Source organism: Poecilia latipinna, unplaced genomic scaffold, assembly GCF_001443285.1.
Source record: "Poecilia latipinna isolate Pla-1442-1.1 unplaced genomic scaffold, P_latipinna-1.0 Scaffold1167, whole genome shotgun sequence".
NCBI lineage: Eukaryota > Metazoa > Chordata > Actinopteri > Cyprinodontiformes > Poeciliidae > Poecilia > Poecilia latipinna.
In genome coordinates, this window is record NW_015113783.1 from 132,891 (window position 1) to 152,022 (window position 19,132).

The window sequence follows — 19,132 nt, forward strand, 5'->3', positions numbered from 1 at the left end:
TTTATATCCAGTCATATCACCCAGGTCAACTCTGTCTGAACTAGGGCTGAAACGATTCCTCGAATGATTCGAGTACCTCGATTACTAAAATATTAGTTTACAACAGCCCTAGTCTGAACCATCATTCATTTCCTTTTAAAAAGATCCTAAGCTCAAGACGTGAACCACTAATGACTTTTTAGATGATGGCTCCAGCCATTGGCATGGAAACAGGTTCCATCTCCAACAATATTGGAGCACAGTAAGTGAGGAGCAGGTTTCCAACTAACATGAAAGCATCAAGAACATCTCAGCTCCAAGCTTCAGACTACAGACACACCACTGAAGTTGCTTCACCTCTCTCTTGAGTCCTGCGGCTGCGCAGATGGTAACGGGTGGGGGTCCTCTTCTGGAACTGCTCTATCTGCTGAGCCATCGAAACATAGACACCAGGCCCCTCCTTACAGTTCTTGTGGCCTACTGACAAGTTGAACGGTTTGGGCACCGTGGCTCCTTTCCTCGCCTTGGCCTTTAAAAACAAACATTAACAAATCAGTTGAAGTGTGTTGTCAGCTTGTAGCCCCAATACAATGACTTCAATCAAAGAACAATCTCAGGTGATAAGCCAACAGGTCTGCACTTCTGTCCTCCGACTTCTGCTAACTTGGATGTCCTGCTTCAGAACAGGACGATGTTCTGAAGCAATCAGATGTGTATGCATTGATGTGTGTGTGTGGGAGGGGTCACTCACAGGGGAGGAGGGCTGTCGTAGCTGACTGATGAAATCCACCTCCTTCTGCGAGGCATTTGATGAGGCAGGTGCTTTAATGCGGGAGTCTGTGTTGAAGCGGAAGTCTTTAGGCACAGTTACAGACGTCAACATCTTCTTTGGTGGTGGATCTGAAAAGAGAGGCTGATGAAATTTCTCAAACACTTGTTGTCCGTTGCAGCATAGAGTCGTCTTTACTCACTGCCAGCCAGAGCAGCTTTGTAGCTGGCCTCGTTTTTCCTGCGATGCAGAGCGACTTCCCTCTGCAGGCTTCTGATGCGCTCCAACTCCAGCTCCTCAGAGCTGCTCAGCCTGTGGACAAAGTGAACGTTCCTGACTGTTGTATATTCAGCCTGTTATTTAAATGGACAGCTTGTAGTTTGTGTAACGCAGCAGATACAACGTTCCATCAGGTGTTTGTTAATTGCTGCCACTAGTCTAAAAGAGCCGAGTGTGAGGGTTGCTCTGTGAGGCTCAATCTTAGAAACTGCAGATCAGAGGAGGAGCCATGTCTGGAAGGCAGCACTAGGTTCATCCAGACATTTTGCACAGCTGAGTGGTCCAGTGAAAGAGTCAAAGAAACTAAGAAGAATAAAACTTACTCAGAAAAAATAATAAAAATAAAGGTTTGTTGGTCATCTGAGAATTTCTTTTTAGGAAAATGTAATAATTTCAGGTGTTTTCTTACCCTTTTGGTTTCTTTAGAGGAGGAGCAGCTGAACTGCAGCTCATCTCTTTACGTTTTGAAATCCTGAAATATAATGCAGGTCACAGTTTCGATCTTTAACGCTATATGTAACACAAACACAACACACAATAATCCTTTACTAAAAATTCCTGAATAAACTGTACCTGCGTTCTTTGACAGGCTCTCTCTTCGCCTGGCCTGATTTTTGGGTCTCCTTGGAGGCGACCATGTTTGACGAGACACATTTGGCTTGGCTTTGACCTGAAACAAAGCGATCACTCATACGTTTCCATTCAGCCTTTAGAGATCTTTTATTCCTACTGATACAATTCTAATCTTGTTGACAAGCGTACAGAAGCACTGACCAGATTCCACATCTTTCTCAACTTTATCCCCATAAGCTCCAGAACGATCAGCCTCCATGAACTGCTGGTCTGGTCTTGCAGGGGTGAGAAGTTGAGGACCTGCTCCGTCAGCACGTGTGTCTGTTCAAGACAGTCCAAAGAGTGTTACAGTGAAGTGGAGATAAGATATTTAAAAAACACACACACACACACACCCTCTTGCATAAAGACAAGAATTAGCCACAGCTTTTACTTCACCTCACTTTTTGGTGGGGAGGATTCTGCTATGACTAGAGAAATTGAGGCTCCAACAATTAATCAGATTAAACATAAATGATGAAAATCATCAACTAATTTAGAAATCAATTAGTTGTTAACTAGAAAATACAAACGTTTTCTGAAAGAACATACTTGACAGTAATTAAGCCAAAAGACATTTGGTATTTAATGCAGAAAATAAAAAAAAATAAAAAACACTGTAAATAGTTTCTACCCAGGACTCCTTGTGTGGCAGTTTTACCTTCACTTGGTTCAAATTCTGTAAAACTCTCCCATCTTGTGCTGTCCAGTTATCAGTTGTTATATACATAATCACAACCTCAGTCCAACACTGTATTTGATGTTGCACAGAAACAGTTTACTTAAGCATTTACTGTAGATGCATCCTTTGCTACTAATGATCAAGTACATGCTGGAGGAATGCAGGAAATAAAATGCTCATTTTCTTATTCAGAAAAGGGAATTGAGTTGTTCATTTGTATTTTATTGACATTTTGTAAATTAATCCTTCATTTACTCAGAAAAATCTCTTGAGACTCATTGTCTAATTTACAAGAGGTCTGTTACATATAACAATAAGATAAAAACAATACAATCTACTTAATTCTAAAAATCATCATACCTCAAAAAGAAAAGTTTGCACTGATACAAGTGCTTGCAAACATAAATAATCTTAAATTTTTAAATAAAATCTACAGAATGTAGCAATTTTTTAGCTGACTAATCATCAGAATAGTCGACAAAATTATCCATTGTTAATCATCATCAGCAAGAACAATTATACGAAAATGGGAACAAGTTATCTCTGCAAGATATGGAGGAGGATTAGGACCACTGAAAAAATAAAAATAAAGTTAAATCACACATGTTCCTCAGGAAAGTTAGTTAATATGCTTTAAGGTCAGATTTTTTTTCTCGACAAGACAGACGACCTAAATTGTATTTTTTCTTTCCATCAAGTTCTCCTGAACAGAAACACAAGCGACTTACAGAAGGAGTCACTTAAAAAGGTAGTGTGGTTCCTTGGAAGAAAAATTAGCCAGGCCCAACGAAACCCCCTCCCCCGAATCTGCCCTAAAGCGACCACAACACTGAAGCAGCAGCAACACCACATGTATCCAAAATTAACAGCTTTTGTATATATACACACCACTCTGCTGACAGATTATGGATCTTGTACAACATTAGAGTTAGAATGTTTAGAGTTTTAAATTGTCTCCTTTGAATCCGTCCACTTATCTAGGAAACGTGTTTGAATGTTCAAGACAATGCAGACGGCATCACGTTTCTGAAAACCCTCCCTCTGCATAGGAAAGTTTTATCCAATTTAAAGAAGTAGGATTTAAAATGTTTAGCATCTCCACCGCCTATTTCAGCTCAAACAGGAAGTGGCAAATTATAGAAACAAAGCAACAAAGGGTTTCCAAACGTAAACAGAGAGCTAAATTAGAATCGATGCTGGATTCAGGAGTTTCGTAGACACTTACCAAACCAATGGTCGTCGGTTTCTGCATCTAAAAGCTCCTTGAAGTCCACAACATGAGACGGGGCGTCAAAGTCGTAGCGCCCAGAAGTCTCCCCAGAGTCTGTGTCGGCCATAATCACTTCTCTCCAACAGCTACTCTAAAATAGTTCAATTCAATAGCGCTTCGTCAGCCTTAATGGAAAATTATTAGACCGAGTTAATAAATAACGATAAACAACTTTACATGTCAGCTTCTCTCCCCTCCCCCGGTTACCAAAACATGCTAGCAAAATACCCCAAAACGTAACATGTCCCCAATATTCAAAAAATTCAACTCAAAGTACCGCCTAATTGTAACCGGGCCATTGGAGCAAGCGTCAAACTGGTAAGAATATCCCAAAACTATATTAAGATAACTTATTCATTCTCAGAAACGATCCGAAAAACTCACCGTGTTGATCTATTCCTCAGTATCACTGTATTAAAACGCAACCGTCGCGCTGAGAGGTTAACGTTTAAAAAGACCGGTCCATTTCGAACCAGCCAATGGCTGTCAGCGTAAGTCATCAACTCGATGCTCATTGGTTTATACAAAAACGTATTACGTAGAGAATTCCACGCACAAAACGTCATAGGTCCAGCCAACTTTCACTGAAATACTTGTTTATATAAACATATTTTCTCAATAAGAGACCGCAAAGAATAAAAATAAAACTGCCATCTAGAGTCTTTGAATCATATTTTAAGCGATGATTTTTTTTCTATAAAACTGACTACATTTTCTCAGACAACTAACAAATTTAAATAACTTTATGCAACTGATCATTCATAACTTTCTTACTATAGTGCACCACAGAAGAAATTACAAAAACGTTCATTTTAATTTCTTCTAAAGTAAGAATTACTATCACTTTTACTGTTAAACTGATTAGAAGCTCCACTGCTTTGCTAAACTTTATAAGTTCTACTTGATATTGTTACTTTCATTGGATTATTTTAGTGGTAGAGCAGTACAAACTGAGGGAATGACGAAAAGATGATGTCCTTCAGTTAACATGATGTACAATAGAATAAAATAATATACAAGATGTGTATATGGCCAGGATGGAGAGATCAGATTGTGTATTGAAACAAAAGCCAAGCATCGGGGTTGGCATGCCACAACAATGTCTCAATAACGTGTCATGTACAATCAATTACAGCTTGACAACAGCATCTCATTCTGTTCACAAGTCAGTCTATTCTTGATTAACACAGATCGCTACAAGAGATCTTTCCTGACAACAGTCATCCTTATCTACAGTAACTCTGAAGAACTCAGATTAAACATTTAGTTTCTCTTTGGGATCAATAAAGTATTTTTTTAATTTAAATTTAAAGGGCAAATTGCAGATCATTAAGTTCTGGGGTACAAAGTTACAAGCCTCTAAACAGCAACTCAGCTGATCCCAGAGGCTTTCTAAAGGGATTTGGATCTGTAGAAAATGTGGACCACTCCATTTGAGGTACCCCCAGACTACAAGTGCCGAACCCTAATAAGGCGATCGTATTGAACTGGAACCATTCTGGTCCATGAAGATGAAATTAGGCCTGTGTTGTTCATGCAGGGGCACAATGACTGGGTTAATGATATTATTCAGAAAGTGTGGGATTGACACTAACATTCAAAAAGTATTGGATAGGTCTGTTTTGACTAGATACACCTGCCCGTATGGTTACACTATGACCACTAAAGGCTCATCTGACGTCATTTCTTTCCAACAATCAGTCATTGGAAAGAAACATAGCATAACGCTCTCCTTGATGTCTCCAACATTGATGATAGCCATCATTCCTGGTCAACACACAACACAACACAACACAACACAACACTGAGGCCCATTGGTCCCCTGTCAACCATAAATGCTCAGTTAAAAAAGTCGAAGTATTTCACCATAAGGGAACTTTGGATTAACTGATCAGTAAATCTTGCATGGCTGATTAGTACGTCATGCAAAACGATGACGCTTATGTCTGGTGGTGTGATCAAGGATATGTTGCAGTTTGTCTAGGATGCAGACAGTGATGATGTAAACAGGTTGAATGGTTTGGACACCTCTGACCTCCCTTAAATGCACCTGAAGTTGGCTGTCGTTTATCATCCAGCTTTGCAAGCTACTGCTCACAATGAAACCCGACAGATGATGACTCCATTCAGCCAAAGAAAATCCACTTCTATGCTTTTCTGTAACTCTTCCATTTTCTCTGTGTCTCTGTTGCAACCTGCTGATGACACTTTGTGACATTCTGAGCTCAGAGGCCACTTCCCTCTGAGAACATCCTGTCTGATGCCTCGCAACGTTGAGCTACTGTTAATCAGTTGTTAGGTGTTGCCTTTGTCTCATTGTGTCAAAATGTGAACAGCATGATGAGGACTGTCTTAACACCGATTCTGATTGAACCAGGAAATTTATGGGCGATTCATAGATCAAACACTCGTGACTTTTGTTGTTAACCTCTTTGTTAAAGAGCAAGTTGTGCAAAAAAGTACCGACACACTGAACAGTTGGACATGTGCGATAAAAAGTAACTTTAAATTCACCTTTTTGAGGTTATTGTGCATGTTAGGTTCATCCTGAAATTTCTCCCAAAAGCCAAATAACTAACATTTTGTACATATAATACATAATCATAATACACAGCAATAATATAAATAGAATATAATAATGTAAGAATTGTTGTGGTAAACGGACCTGGGTGGTGCACAGGAGGAAAAATGGGTTTACTTCAACAGTTCTCATGGTTTTCAGTTTAACTTAAATAACCATGGCACTTTTCATCTTTATAACAGTCTGAACGAAGGATTGAGGAAGCTAAATAAAAAAGTGACCAGTGTGTAAATATCCTAAAGATTTTACTTTGAGAGAATGGTGAAACTTTATTCTGTGACTTGATCCTAAAGGCAACTTCACATGATGCCACACAAGTCTGAGGTCCAGCAAATTTTACTTGAACTTGGAAAGAAAAAACACATGGCTGGCACTGCCATGAGATTAATGGAAAGCTGTTCATGAATCAGTGGGTTGGATTTCTTATCACGGGTCTAGGAATCAACCCGGAGAACTACACAAAAAACTCAAAAATATAAATTAAATCTTGTTGAGGTTCAGTTGAAATCTAATTCTATTGTACACAATCAAGCTGCGTTTACATTCAGAACAGTCAGACTGTAACAAATCGCTTAATTCAACCAAGTTTGTGCAATTTTTTTGCATTTTTGTACAATCCAGCAGTGATTTACCAACTCAATATAGCAACTTTAGTGCTTTTTGTTGTTGTTTTCAAGCAGTAAAAAATTACCTAACGTATTAGTAGGCAGGTGGAAAAACTGACGAGTGAAAATTAGAATAGGATAAAGTAAAACAAAATAAAGTTTTGTTAGCTTACGGAAAACTTGATGATCAGAATCCATGCCTCTGGATGGTCAGTTTACCTGTCAGTCTAGATTTATCGGCGTCCCATTGGGTGGAAGACTAAATTGTGGGCAGGGAATTTGATTACGCATCACCGGGGCGGGACTATTGTGTCCAACAGGAAAACTACAGAAAGGCAAGTATCTCACCTAAAACCATCGAACTTCTCATAATTTATTGACCAGAACCACTCTTTACTCGGGCGCTTTGTACACCAGAACAGCAGCTAGAGTCAGACGCTTTTAAATGAGTTTGTTTTCACTTCAGGAAAAGGCCAGCTTCTGCCGAACAACTACCCAAAGTTAACAGGCTAACAGTTAGCTTCTTGTGATTGCCTGACACTTCCGTAAAGAACACAGAAATAGTACTGAACGTCATAGTCACATTCAGGTCGGATTGAACTTTTTATTAAAATCCCAGCTGTCTTTGACTATAGAGACAAAAGACGACTGAGGAAGGTCTCACTACATGGCAGACTGCTGCATTTTCTGTTGCGCAAAATGACTCGACCGGTTAAAAACATGTTTCAGTATCCATGTAAGACATATTAGCTCAAGTTCATTCCGGAAAACATCTTGTGTATTTTCATGCACAGAGAAACTGCCACTGAACTGAGCCCGTTTTAAGATAAGAAAAAAAAAATCTGATTTTTAGAGATATGTTGATCACGATTTACTTTGGAAGAAAAAAAAATTAAAAATGTATTTTTTTTTTTATCGCTGGTTACATGTAGTTACAAGTCTATTGTACAACTAATTGTTGTACAACATGAGTACAATATGACTTTAAATTAAGATTTCTAATTGAAATGATGTTATTGTTTTCCTACTTCAAAATCACTTCTGTGCAAAAGTCTCTATGTCAATTTCTGTAATAATATGTTAACAAGAATGGGGATAAACCCCAATAACGACCGACATCCTGGCTGCGCTTAGTTATCAGTGGAAAGACTCCAAACTACACAATAGCAAAAATAAAAAGCTATTTTTTAGTCACAGATCAGTCAGTTGGAGCACAAGCGGTAGCTCCAGACTTGTTCAGCTACCTTCAAATATTTTAGACACACTGCTGATATCCGCAAATGATAATCCAAATGAGTGGGAGCTGAAAATTATATTTCAGTGTGCAGAATTATTGATGAAGATTTAAAGAATAAATAAACATATGACTGCTTACATGCTAGATATATAACAAGACAGAATGTCAGTACATTTTATGTTAACACAAAAATGATTTGCTAATCATCAGATTCATTTTCTATATTTGGAATACACGTAATCTGTCTTGTACATTCCCACTTTGCTGTAAACCATCCTGAACTTGGTGATCACAGTCACGTTTGTCTTGTGGTCTTACCAGATGGCTGCGATCAGAAAGAAACTGGTGATAGTGGGTGACGGAGCCTGTGGGAAGACATGTCTGCTCATAGTGTTCAGCAAAGATCAGTTCCCTGAGGTCTACGTTCCCACTGTGTTTGAGAACTACGTGGCAGACATCGAGGTGGATGGCAAACAGGTGAGCTAACGATTTGATAAAGTACGACGGCGTTCATATATTTTCAATTCAAAAGATACTCGATTTATCCCAAAGAGAAATGAAATGTTGTTATTACTCATAACATGCACGTTTCCACAAGGAGGGTGTTGTAGTTGTTTGTCCTTTCTTGTAGACGACTTCATCATTGCGTCTCCAATCTGGTCTGTTGTCCAGGTTAACCCTCAGGGATTTATGCATCAACTCGAAGCATAAATACCTTCATTATTTTTAGCACCTTCATTATGTGGGATATCAGGACAACAGGTCCAGTCATAGAGGACCGATGGGTGTCCCTATCGTTGGGTCTGTCCAGACTGCCATCCAGCCGATCCTCTTTGTTCTTGAAGCCTGTGATCTTCTTCATCCCTGACCACACATCTGTGATATTGTTTTGTTGGACCAGCTTCTTCCTGTATTCCTCTTTACTGGCTCTAATCTTGAGTGAAACTTGAGCATGCTCCTCAATAATTCCCCGTTGTACTGTATGAACCAGGGAAACGGTACCAGTTTGGGTAACCCAAGATTGACTCTGGTTGGCATCACTTTGGTTCCTTGATGCCTTCCTCCCGTTCTGGCGCGTAATGAAGCCACTTCTTTATAGTTTCACTGAAGTCTCAACACTCAGCTTTGGGTCAAACTGCTGAGCAGCAGGTGAAAAACACAAAAATAAGAGTGAGGAAGGCGCTGGTTTGAGCTGGTTAGAAAGACGATAAAAAACATTTGAAAAGTTTTGAAACACAATAAAATATTAAATAGTGTACTGGTTATAAGTCTGAGAACAAACACACAAACCGTAGGATTCCCCATGTACACTCATAGTTAAATTAATAAGGACACGCTAATGACTATTCATGAATTTGTATCTCAATGTTAGTTGACATATACAAGTACATTTACCTATCAAGCTCCAGCGTAGTGTAGCATTTATGATGCTGCACTCATGTTAAAGTGAGGGAATCAATATTTAAAATAAAGAGAGGTTTATCAGTGAGGATCAGAGCTGATTTAACACACCAGAGACAGAAAAATAGAGCAAAAAGTGTTTTGTATTGTAGTTGGAAACATTATTTACAATATATACATAATAAACTTCCATCAAATAACTGGTTCAGTCTTCCATTAACCACAAACATTTCCAAATAAGTTGATGATTAAATTCATTCAGAAATGATGATAAAGATTCCACAAAAGTAGTAATAGTTCTGTTTAACCAGTTACCAATCCAAGAATCAACAGACTGAATCAGTCGTTAGCAGGTTTAGTTCAGTGTTTCACCTGCCTTATGTGTTTCAGGTGTTTCCCTTCTGCCACACCTGGATTGAATCTGTGGGTGATTAACATCCTTCTGCAGTTCTTGACAGCTGCAGAAGAGGTCATGCAATAGAGGCATATGTAAGCGTATGAGTAAGCACATCATAATAAAAAATGAAAAACAAGTTATTTCGAATGATTTAAAGCCCACCTGCAGCAGCCAGCCCTAAACTTCTTTGTCCTCCTCATGCTCTCCCAGACCAAACAGTGCGCACTGCCCTACTTTTAAAAACTCATGTCCCATGAAATCTTGCATGTTCAGCAATCAATTAATCTGCGTTAGACTTGGGTAATTGACATATCGCTCAGATCAGACAAAACACTTTTAAGGTCATGATGAAGACATGGAGGATCTCTGTTCTCTGATCACAAGGTGTACAAAATACCCAGATCCCAGATAAGTAAGTATGATTTAAAGGGCCTAAAGAGGCATGCTTCTTGATTTAAACAACCAGTGTCTGTCTTCAAACCCAAGGCTTGGACTAGTTTTTCCTGAAATGTTCAACAGAGCTTTACTCAGACAGCTGTGTTTGTTGTGTTGTCTCAGGTGGAGCTCGCTCTGTGGGACACTGCAGGTCAGGAGGATTACGACCGTCTCAGACCTCTCTCATATCCAGACACAGACGTCATTCTCATGTGCTTCTCCATCGACAGCCCCGACAGCTTAGGTATGACTTCTCAACTCGTTTGTTTCCTGGATTTCTCCGCTCCAAGTAAACCGCAATTCTCCTTGCTCCTCACGTAGAGAATATTCCCGAGAAATGGACTCCAGAGGTGAAGCATTTCTGTCCCAACGTGCCCATAATCCTGGTGGGAAATAAAAAAGATCTGCGGAACGATGAGCACACCCGCAGAGAGCTGGCCAAGATGAAACAGGTCGGTGAAGCTTTCACTTCATAAAGCTTCTGCTTGTCCAAATTTCAAATGTGTTCTACTCAGTGGGAACGGTTCAAACAACACATCGCCGTTCAATCGAAGCGCAGCAACAAAAAACATTTCACACTATGTGTCATGGATTATTGAAGTAATTTCATACAAAAGAGAAAATACCACATGAACAAAATTGTGATACTACACACACAGTGCAGAGTTGAAGTGTGGAGTCACATTATGTGCTTGCCTGGTGTAGAGTACGCCACTGGAAAGGGAGAAACCAGACAAAAGTCTACAAATCGTAGCTCCACAACTCTCCGAATGAAATGAACAGTATTTAAAATGTATGTTTTACTTTAATGGCTTAAAGCACGATGAACTGCCCGCCTCTAAAGAAAGTAAAGATCGACTCCAAAGCGTGGCTACATCAGTGTCAGATGGCAGCATCTGTTTCTCGAGCCAAAGTAGACTTGATGGGAGACGACTGGGTAGGAAAGCAAATGATCAAAAAGCCAGGCTGGAATTTGCCACAAAGCTTTTGGTAGAAAGTCCTTTGGACAGATTAGATAAAACAGGAGCTTCTTGGCAAGATATCAGCTCTGTGTTCACAGATATTACCAAAAAAAAAAAGAGTCCCTGCTCTGAAACATGGAGTAGGCTTGGTTATGCTCTGGGGCTGCTTTGCTGCCACAGGGTGTCTTGAATCTGCAGGGTGCAATGAAATCTCAAGACCAAGGAAAACTCCGCAGAGAGAAATGTGTGGCCTGGTGTCAGAAAGCTTGGTCTCAGTCACAGGTCACAGGTCATGGGTATTCCATCAGGATAATGACCACAAACATACAGCTAGAAATAACTAAGAACGGATGAGACCAAAAACATTGGACTGTTCTGAATTATCCGTCTGTGAACCCTGATGTAAATCCTGTTGAACATCTGTCAAAGAATCTGAACATGCCGTCTTCAGACCTGAGACAGCTGAAGCAGTTTGTCGATGAGGAGTGGCTCAGAGTTCATGTGGACGGGGGCACAAGTCTCTCTGGAAGCAGTAGAGGTTGTTTGATTGCAGCGATTCCAGGTGCCATCATTTTTGTCCAAGCTGGTTTCATTAGTTATCTTTTTTTTATTAGTTTGTTGTTTTATAATTATTTTGTTTATTTTGTTGGTTAATTTTCAGTACATTATAACTTATTGTCTACAATTTTAAGGTATTCCAAAGCCATTTGGAGCCTTTTGTTCATTTCGTTCACCCACGTCTGTATATGCCGACACTGTACACCTTTTAGTAGACCTTAGCTTTTCTAATGCTCAAAGGATTCCAGGTCAGAATTAGGGTGTTTAATAAACAAACATGACACTAAATGTGTGTTCACACCAGTCGTGTTTAGTCCACCTTAAAGTCTAGAAAGTTCGGTTCATTTGGGGAGGTGTGAATGCACAATTAACCTCTGATGAGGAACAACAGAGCTAAACTCTGGCCAAATGCATATGTGGATGAAAGTGGATCAAAGACCACTCCAAAATTAGGAAGCTAACTACAGGAAGTGAGGGGCATTGTGGGTAAATACAACCAAAACAAACGCCTCGCGCTAGCAGGGGAAATGGCTCATGGTATTTTACCCAAGGGAAAAAAAAGAAAAACTCCAACTGCTAAAATCCAACGCCACTCAATTTCTCTTTACGTTTCATGACGGTAGAAGTTGCGCTCGGTGTTTGCTTTCTTCAGAGGTTTTCATGTTGTTTCCTTCAGTGGACTTTAGTGCAGCAGGGGTGCAAAAGGCTTTTCAGAGGGGCTGGTTTGTTTGACAAAGTGCAGTGTGAAAGTGAACCACACCAGCTGAACATGAAACACATTTGCAATTAACAGGTGAAAACTCCCTAAAAATGGTTTCCTAAATACTGGTAACTGCAGTGTGCCAAGTAACTTAATACTTTGATTCTTTTTGCTTTGACTGAATCAAATTTTTGTTTTTCTTCTTCATGTTTTATCCAACCAGGAACCAGTGAAGACGGAGGAGGGCAGGGACATGTCAAACCGGATCAATGCCTCTGGTTACCTGGAGTGCTCAGCCAAGACAAAAGATGGTGTGAGGGATGTTTTTGAGATGGCCACCAGAGCGGCGCTGCAGGCCAAGAAAAGAGGCAGGAAGAGTGGCTGCGCTCTGCTATAGAGAGTCCACTGCAGAGTCCGTGGTGGGAAGGGAAAGGCCAAGCATTCCTCCTGGGTCTGCTTTGTCACCAGAGCAGGCAGACTTCATTTGCTCTAACTGAGATGAGTCAAAAATATGTCGATGTCAGCCAAAGGGAAAAATTAACCAAGATTTTAAAAAAAAATAGAAAAAGAAAAAAGAAAGGGAGAATTATGAACGTAAGGCTACATGTTTAGATATAAATTCACCATAAACATAAAAGAGAATATAAAAGAACACAGAGAAGGGAACATCTCAGATTGTTTCTGATTTTATTTGGCTAAGTTTTTTTTTTTTTTTGAAAGAAAGTATCTTAATATGACATAAAGCATCTATAAAGTAGGTCACCATAAAACTCCCACCTGATCTGTATGGGTTCATTTCGTATTCTCTAGGTTTCTTTATTTGGGCCTGAATTTCTGTTTTATAAAACTGTATTTGCTGGCTTTGCATTTGGGCTTCAACACATAACCATGTTAATTCAGTTAGTTGAAATGATCTCGGCTACACAGTCACTTTACAGGAATAAAAATATGTTTTTATTCCTGTAGAGTGCAAAGTATTAAATGATCTTTTTGTTTTGTTCCTGTGTAAACACACAGCTCTTAGTTCAGCCGTTATGTTGTTTAGTGCAGAATCACATTCAGTTATTCAGCTAGAATTTACAGATTGTCCCTAGATGCCATGCAAGCCTGTGTTTCTCAGAGTCAATTATAAACCCCCAAATTCTCCAAATGAAAGTCACACACACATATATCTTTTAGTTATTACTGAGATATTTCTATGTGTATATTTTCTGGAAAAGGAGAAATAATTCTAGATATATCAAAACTAGTAAGCACATACTCTGAACTGTGTAGTGACAGCTTTTTGAATACTCCTCCGCTTCTTTTTCTGTATTTAAAGGTGTCTAAAAATGGCAAATATCATCTAACTCGTGTATTAACCTGTTTATTTTGCTTGAGAACTAAATTGAATGGAATATTAAGACGTTGGGAGCAGTTTTAAGATGAGCCGGAGAGGCAGAGCTCTCCACGCTCTCTGGTCTCCTCCCATGTTGTCTCGGTGCTTTCGGTAAAATCTGTCTCCACAGTCGGCTGTTGCATTCTGCAGAAGCACGGCTGTTTGTCAAATCACTTAGTTGTTACCTTTGTAGGCTTTTCATTTGCAACAGAACGACTTTCAACTTTGACAAACCCAGAAACGGGCAAACAAACAAACAAACAAACAGACAAACAAAAAAAAAAACCCTGTTGGTGTTTCTCAGGATCGTGTTGCACTGATGTGACTCCTGCTGTTCAGTGACAGATTCTGCTGAATTGCTGAAACTCATCTACTTTGTCGTTCTCCCGTTATTTAAAGTTGATCTTTTTAATTTCAGCTTACGTGTTTCCTGTCTGCAAGCTAACTCGCCGCCTCTTGGGTTTTCTGTTACTTTATGTGATATTCTACTGGCTTACCTTGTACTTTGCACAAATATTAAACATTAGGTCAGTGTTGTGTACACTCTGGAAACATTCTGAATTGCACACAGCTCCTGAGGGATTTGTAAGACAGTTGTTCCTTTATACACAAAACCTTTCTTGAAACTTCTGCAGATTTTAATGTATTTTAAAGGAAATAAAGTCAACAGAGAAAGGCGCTGCGGCTGGTTCTCGTTTGATTTGTCAACAAGACGATTTCAAGTGAAGTGCTTCACAGTCAAAGATATTAATGTTTTCTAAAACGGTAACAGAGCTCTCTCATAAAAAGCGGATCAAGATGTGGGAAATCAGCTGAAGTGGTCTAGTTATTACCAGTTCCTGTTTTCCAGCGATTTAAGTGAAGACCACATTATTTGTTTACATCCAAACATGACAAACTGGCAAAAAACAAAGACCTGAAAAGATGTACAAATATGAAGTAAAATATTTTTCTATAAATATTTTCCACCCATTTGTCCCTGTGCCTTACAGAATATCCATGTTGAGAGGAGGCAACAGGTTTGATCCAGTTTTGAAGTAGAAAATGAAAGTGGCGTGATTGCCTTTACAGTGTCAAAATTGAAAGGAAATACTTTAAATCTGTGATATTGGTAAATATCAGTTATCAGCCCCAATTTTCATGTTTGTGCATCCATATTTAATAGGCTATCAAACAATTGTTGTGAAGCAGCTCATTGCAATACAGAGATTCCCTCATAAAACTTGCTAAGCCTGGTGATGGGGCACTGAGGCAGTTCACCAGCAGGCTGCCATGGTTCTGTATTAAAAAATTCTGTATTGACAGGAAATGTGAAGATGTACCTGGTTTACGTTACTGGAAGACCTTGTTGACTATGCTTATCACACATATATAGTCTTAAAAACAACAAACAGCTGGCTTTTAAACAGCTGGAACCAAAAAAACAAAAAACAGGAGCTCATTTCATTCAGATAATGTTAAACATTTATGATTTACAGTAACTTAAGAAGGCTGTCTGAAAAGAAGGACGAGTCATTTCAGAGATGAGGAGTGCTTTAAGAGATGACAAGAAGAAAAGGCTGAGGAGGAGAAAGGGGAGCTGGGTGAAGTCTGGTCCATAGGAGATCTTCCTCAGGTTAGGTTCTGCACCTAAGCGTTCCACCTTTAATTCCTTGTCGTACAGATTTGGAAGAATCCCTTAAATAATGAGCAAAATCCCAACTTCAATACAGCTTTCACCCATTATATAAACATCTTTGAGCACTGAGATTGTCCAGTAAAATTCTAACTAGAACCCATCTGATATTTTCTCTTTGTACGAAAGACTTCTGAGAGTTGAGGTAGACCGGATCCATCCCAGTTCTCTCGCCCAGTCTGCTGTTGTCAAGTGACCAACTCCCCTAAATGCTCGGCTCTCGGTTACTGGAATCCAAGATGGCTTCTGCATTTACGGATGACGTGAAAACTGCATCGTTGGTCTACAATGTTTGATGGAGTCCTGTTACAAACTCCTGATAGTACGGTTCTGAAATGAGAAGCATCGTCATGTGTCAAATATGTGGCTGGTTTCATTCATCGCAGCGGCCATTAACAGCCACAAACCTGTGTCCGGCTCGATGAGCGAGTGTCGAATGAGAAAGTCCAGGATGACCATGGCAGAGTTGGGCTTGAAGTCATCAGTGGCCAGCAGTCCCTTCACCTGAAACAAGACAAAGTGAGCTGAAGAGGATCTGGGAACTCTGGGAACGCTGGTAAATTGAAGACCTGACCTTCTCTATGGGCAGCAGGTAGAAATCCTGAACTTCTCCATCGCCTACGGAGGGCACAAAGTCCAGAGGAAGTTCTAAATCGAAGACAAACTGGCTCTCTGGGAACACCCCCTCCTCGTCCTCATAGGTGTAGCTGCCGTGGGCATTCCAGTCAAAAGAGAGGGAGATTTTAAATGTCTGGGAACCTTCATGGAAGTAAGCTACTTGGATGATAAAAAAGGGAGAAATCCTGGCAGGAATACAGGATGTGTTTCTCAATGCTATGATGTAATCAAACTGACCCAGAATAGTTTAATCAAGTCAATTAATTCAGCTATATTCAGGATTTGCATGTAAACAGGCAAACATGTTTTTCTCTCAGAAAGACACCAGGTTGCCCACTGCGCATTGGTGTGTGTGCGTGTTTTTGAGTATGAATGGGACTGGAGTGTAAAGCACTTTGAATGCAGTCTTCTAGCTGATCACCAATCTTTAAAAAGCTTCAGCTCCCAATTTGTATTTTGGCCCATGCAGATTGTTTTGTAAAAGTCACTAAATATAGTGACTAAGTTTGCAAAAATGGGGTCACTGTAGTTCACTGTAGTAGTGACCTCTGTCAGTCAGCCCCTCTCACTGTCAGCGGCTGATCTTCAGACCTTTGTGGAAGTGAATAAGATCAGTTTTTTGTGTTTTGGCCGATCATCACTCACCCAAAATTAAGGACTCTTCTTTAGTTTTTATTGGGGAAATCAGTCAAAGGGATGATGACATGAACTGATAACTCCTCTAGTTTACTGCCAATAATCAGTAATGATCCAACATTTAGACATAGCTACTCCTTTAACAATTTTTTTTCTGGGATTACTTGGAGAATAAAGCTGACCTTACAGTCGATACTGGACACGCCTTCGCAGCGATGTCTGCTGGGATACAAGCTTCCTCCGCACACTCTTTAATCAGAGTGTGTTTGATTCCAACATCAGCAGCCAGACCACCAGCCGCCTGGGGAAAGATACGAAGAGACTACTCAGTAGAAATTGAACGAGAGGAAAACGGCTTATTAATGAGATTCTAAAGTCTCTTTATCTCTATGCAAGATCTTAGTTAGTAACTGAAATATTTCCATTGAGAGTCTGTGGCGTGTTAGAATTATTTTTCAGGAGTTGGTACAGAAATGTTGAGTTTAGGTTGGGATAAAAGAAATTTCCCAAATTTGAGCTACTTATTTTTTCCAAGACAAAATAATCAAGACCATAACCGTCACTATTCAAGTCAAATCCTCTCATCTTCAAACTTTGGCTCTGGATTTAGCATTAGGACTTAGTTATTATTACTTAATATGACTTAAATATTGACAAGCTTTTGGATCCAGCCATATTGATTGCCTTTTAAGTCTCCTTCTGCACCCACCATGTTGTCCAGCAGTCCAGGATAGGTCTGCTTGGTGATGGACCGTCGGGCTAGCCACATGCTGATCTCCCCGCTGCCATTCACGGTGTATCCATTAATATGAACTCCATACCGTTTAACACCAAAAAGACCTGCAGAACAAGAGCGGAGTCAGGTCATGCAGCAGCTGCAGGGTCTAAACCTGGGTGTGCTGAAACGTACTTGTGGCTGCTCTTTCCATCCACATCAGAGGCGCGTCACAGAATCTCGGTTTCACACTGTACCTCTGAAAAATATGACTGCTTTAGATTTGATTGTGTTATAAGGTGAATCAAACTAAGACTTTCCTGTTTAAGGTCACATAGGATGAGCCAGTGTGTTTGCTAAATGCCAAGATAATAAGATGAGTTTGTGTCCTAAAAATAAACATGTTTTGGTGTGAAAAAGTCCTGTACTGACATAGACTAAACAGGCGCTCATAGAAGACAAAGCTATTACTCCAAAAGCAACAGAAAAGCCATAATGCAATTCCTCAATACACCCAGGGTTTTCCCCAGCGTATTACAAGCCTGGCGGGCCACCAGGCTTTACTTGCAGCCTGCTTAGCATTGCTTATTTATTTAAGTTTTTTTTTTCTTTATAGTTGGTGTTCGGGTATTAATCTTCCAATCTTTCAATAATACATAATTATCAAATGATATTTTCAAATTTCCTGTCAACTTTAAACATTTTTTAACTCAGAAATGTTTGACCAAAGTCATTCAGTTTAAAAAGCAATTCTACTAAATACAGAGGAAGTATATGCAAACTTATCTATTTAAAGATAGTTCTCACATTATTCCAATAATATGCAAATATAAATGGTACGGGCAATTCTGTCTGACCTAAAAGTTTACTCTGATTTAAAACTGGACCATGTGGGGGGAAAAATAGGTTACATACTTATGTAAATTTATGGTTTCAAATGGACATTTGGATTTTTTATATTTTAGACAGGTGAAAGTCATCACAGATCATATCAATTATCATTCCACATGTACTTGTAACTAAGAAACAACTTAGTTATTTCTTGTTTTATTCCAGTTTATAAAATGGTGATTATAAAATCCTCACGTGCTACTGCAATAATAATCAAGGTGTGTGAAGTCTGACCTCATCCCTCCATCCTCTGAGGCAGATCAGAGAGCTCTCATGTCTGAGGGCCTCTACAACATCATTCACCGCCTCTGACCTCTTCTCGTAGCAGTCGAGGCTGGGACAGAGGGAAACAGCGCCCTTTTGTGGGGGAAGGAACACGTCCGTGTATGGCGTGAGCAGTGAGGCTACATGGGGAGGAATCCAGCCAACCTGGGATCCGTCTATCTCAAACCTGAAGCAGCTGAACCTACTGGAACCTGTGAAAACAGCTCTTTAAAAACGGACCCGTGTCGAAGAAGTGAATGTGTGGCGCTTCACTTGAATACCTGCTGAATAAAAGTTGTTCATTCGCCGAAGGAGCTGCACTATTCTTTCGGACCAGGCGCTGGAAGCCATATTAAACCATATGTCAACATGTGTTACGTCAACAATCAGCTGTGCAGTGCGCATGTGCAGATGTGTTGGAGAAGCATACAGACTTTTCTTCTTCTTTTTCTTATGGCGATTGACAAGCAACGTATCAAATGGATTGC

General features: G+C 39.8%; 3 protein-coding genes across 5 annotated transcripts in view; 1 reads left to right on the plus strand and 2 right to left on the minus strand.

Annotated features, from left to right (window-relative positions):
* The window catches only part of tpx2 (TPX2 microtubule nucleation factor), an 11,874-nt gene extending 7,794 nt beyond the window's left edge, over window positions 1-4,080 (minus strand). Inside the window, exons 1-8 of one of the 2 annotated variants that reach the window (XM_015053212.1) lie at window positions 3,976-4,080; window positions 3,547-3,682; window positions 1,802-1,921; window positions 1,601-1,697; window positions 1,437-1,499; window positions 951-1,060; window positions 731-879; window positions 337-508 (exon numbers count right to left, since the gene is read on the minus strand). In XM_015053212.1, the coding sequence (XP_014908698.1) occupies window positions 337-508; window positions 731-879; window positions 951-1,060; window positions 1,437-1,499; window positions 1,601-1,697; window positions 1,802-1,921; window positions 3,547-3,658 (823 nt within the window). In that variant the 5' untranslated portion in view covers window positions 3,659-3,682; window positions 3,976-4,080. The remainder of the gene's footprint in view (window positions 1-336; window positions 509-730; window positions 880-950; window positions 1,061-1,436; window positions 1,500-1,600; window positions 1,698-1,801; window positions 1,922-3,546; window positions 3,683-3,975) is intronic. The other variant, XM_015053213.1, reaches the window with a different exon arrangement.
* Window positions 4,081-7,019: 2,939 nt separating this feature from the next.
* Window positions 7,020-14,523, plus strand: LOC106960220 (rho-related GTP-binding protein RhoA-C). Of its 2 annotated transcripts, XM_015053201.1 has the most exons (5): window positions 7,020-7,112; window positions 8,336-8,491; window positions 10,371-10,491; window positions 10,569-10,699; window positions 12,691-14,523. In XM_015053201.1, exons 2-5 carry the CDS (start codon window positions 8,336-8,338, stop codon window positions 12,862-12,864), a joined length of 582 nt encoding a protein of 193 aa, XP_014908687.1. In that variant the 5' UTR covers window positions 7,020-7,112; the 3' UTR covers window positions 12,865-14,523. The 2 variants fall into 2 exon arrangements, with proteins under 2 accessions (XP_014908687.1, XP_014908688.1); XM_015053202.1 differs by lacking the exons at window positions 7,020-7,112; window positions 8,336-8,491 and adding an exon at window positions 10,119-10,224.
* Window positions 14,524-15,286: 763 nt separating this feature from the next.
* On the minus strand, window positions 15,287-19,072 carry tpk2 (thiamin pyrophosphokinase 2). Its single transcript, XM_015053200.1, has 8 exons — window positions 18,926-19,072; window positions 18,615-18,856; window positions 17,685-17,748; window positions 17,484-17,614; window positions 16,957-17,075; window positions 16,095-16,227; window positions 15,928-16,024; window positions 15,287-15,850 (listed from the first exon to the last, which is right to left on the minus strand). The coding sequence occupies exons 1-8, from the start codon at window positions 19,047-19,049 to the stop codon at window positions 15,804-15,806; spliced, it is 957 nt and encodes a 318-aa protein (XP_014908686.1). The 5' UTR covers window positions 19,050-19,072; the 3' UTR covers window positions 15,287-15,803.
* Between the last annotated feature and the right edge of the window lie 60 nt (window positions 19,073-19,132).

Excerpts from the sequence above, each read along its gene's own strand:
- LOC106960220 (XM_015053201.1), top strand. The coding sequence starts at position 8,336 with ATGGCTGCGATCAGAAAGAAACTGGTGATAGTGGGTGACGGAGCCTGT. Across the intron at positions 8,492-10,370 it reads TCGAGGTGGATGGCAAACAG|GTGGAGCTCGCTCTGTGGGA; the intron begins GTGAGCTAACGA and ends GTGTTGTCTCAG. Across the intron at positions 10,492-10,568 it reads CGACAGCCCCGACAGCTTAG|AGAATATTCCCGAGAAATGG; the intron begins GTATGACTTCTC and ends CTCCTCACGTAG.
- tpk2 (XM_015053200.1), bottom strand. The coding sequence starts at position 19,049 with ATGCGCACTGCACAGCTGATTGTTGACGTAACACATGTTGACATATGG. Across the intron at positions 17,615-17,684 it reads GATGGAAAGAGCAGCCACAA|GTCTTTTTGGTGTTAAACGG; the intron begins GTACGTTTCAGC and ends CTTGTTCTGCAG. Across the intron at positions 16,228-16,956 it reads TGTCCAGTATCGACTGTAAG|CTACACCTATGAGGACGAGG; the intron begins GTCAGCTTTATT and ends TGCCCACGGCAG.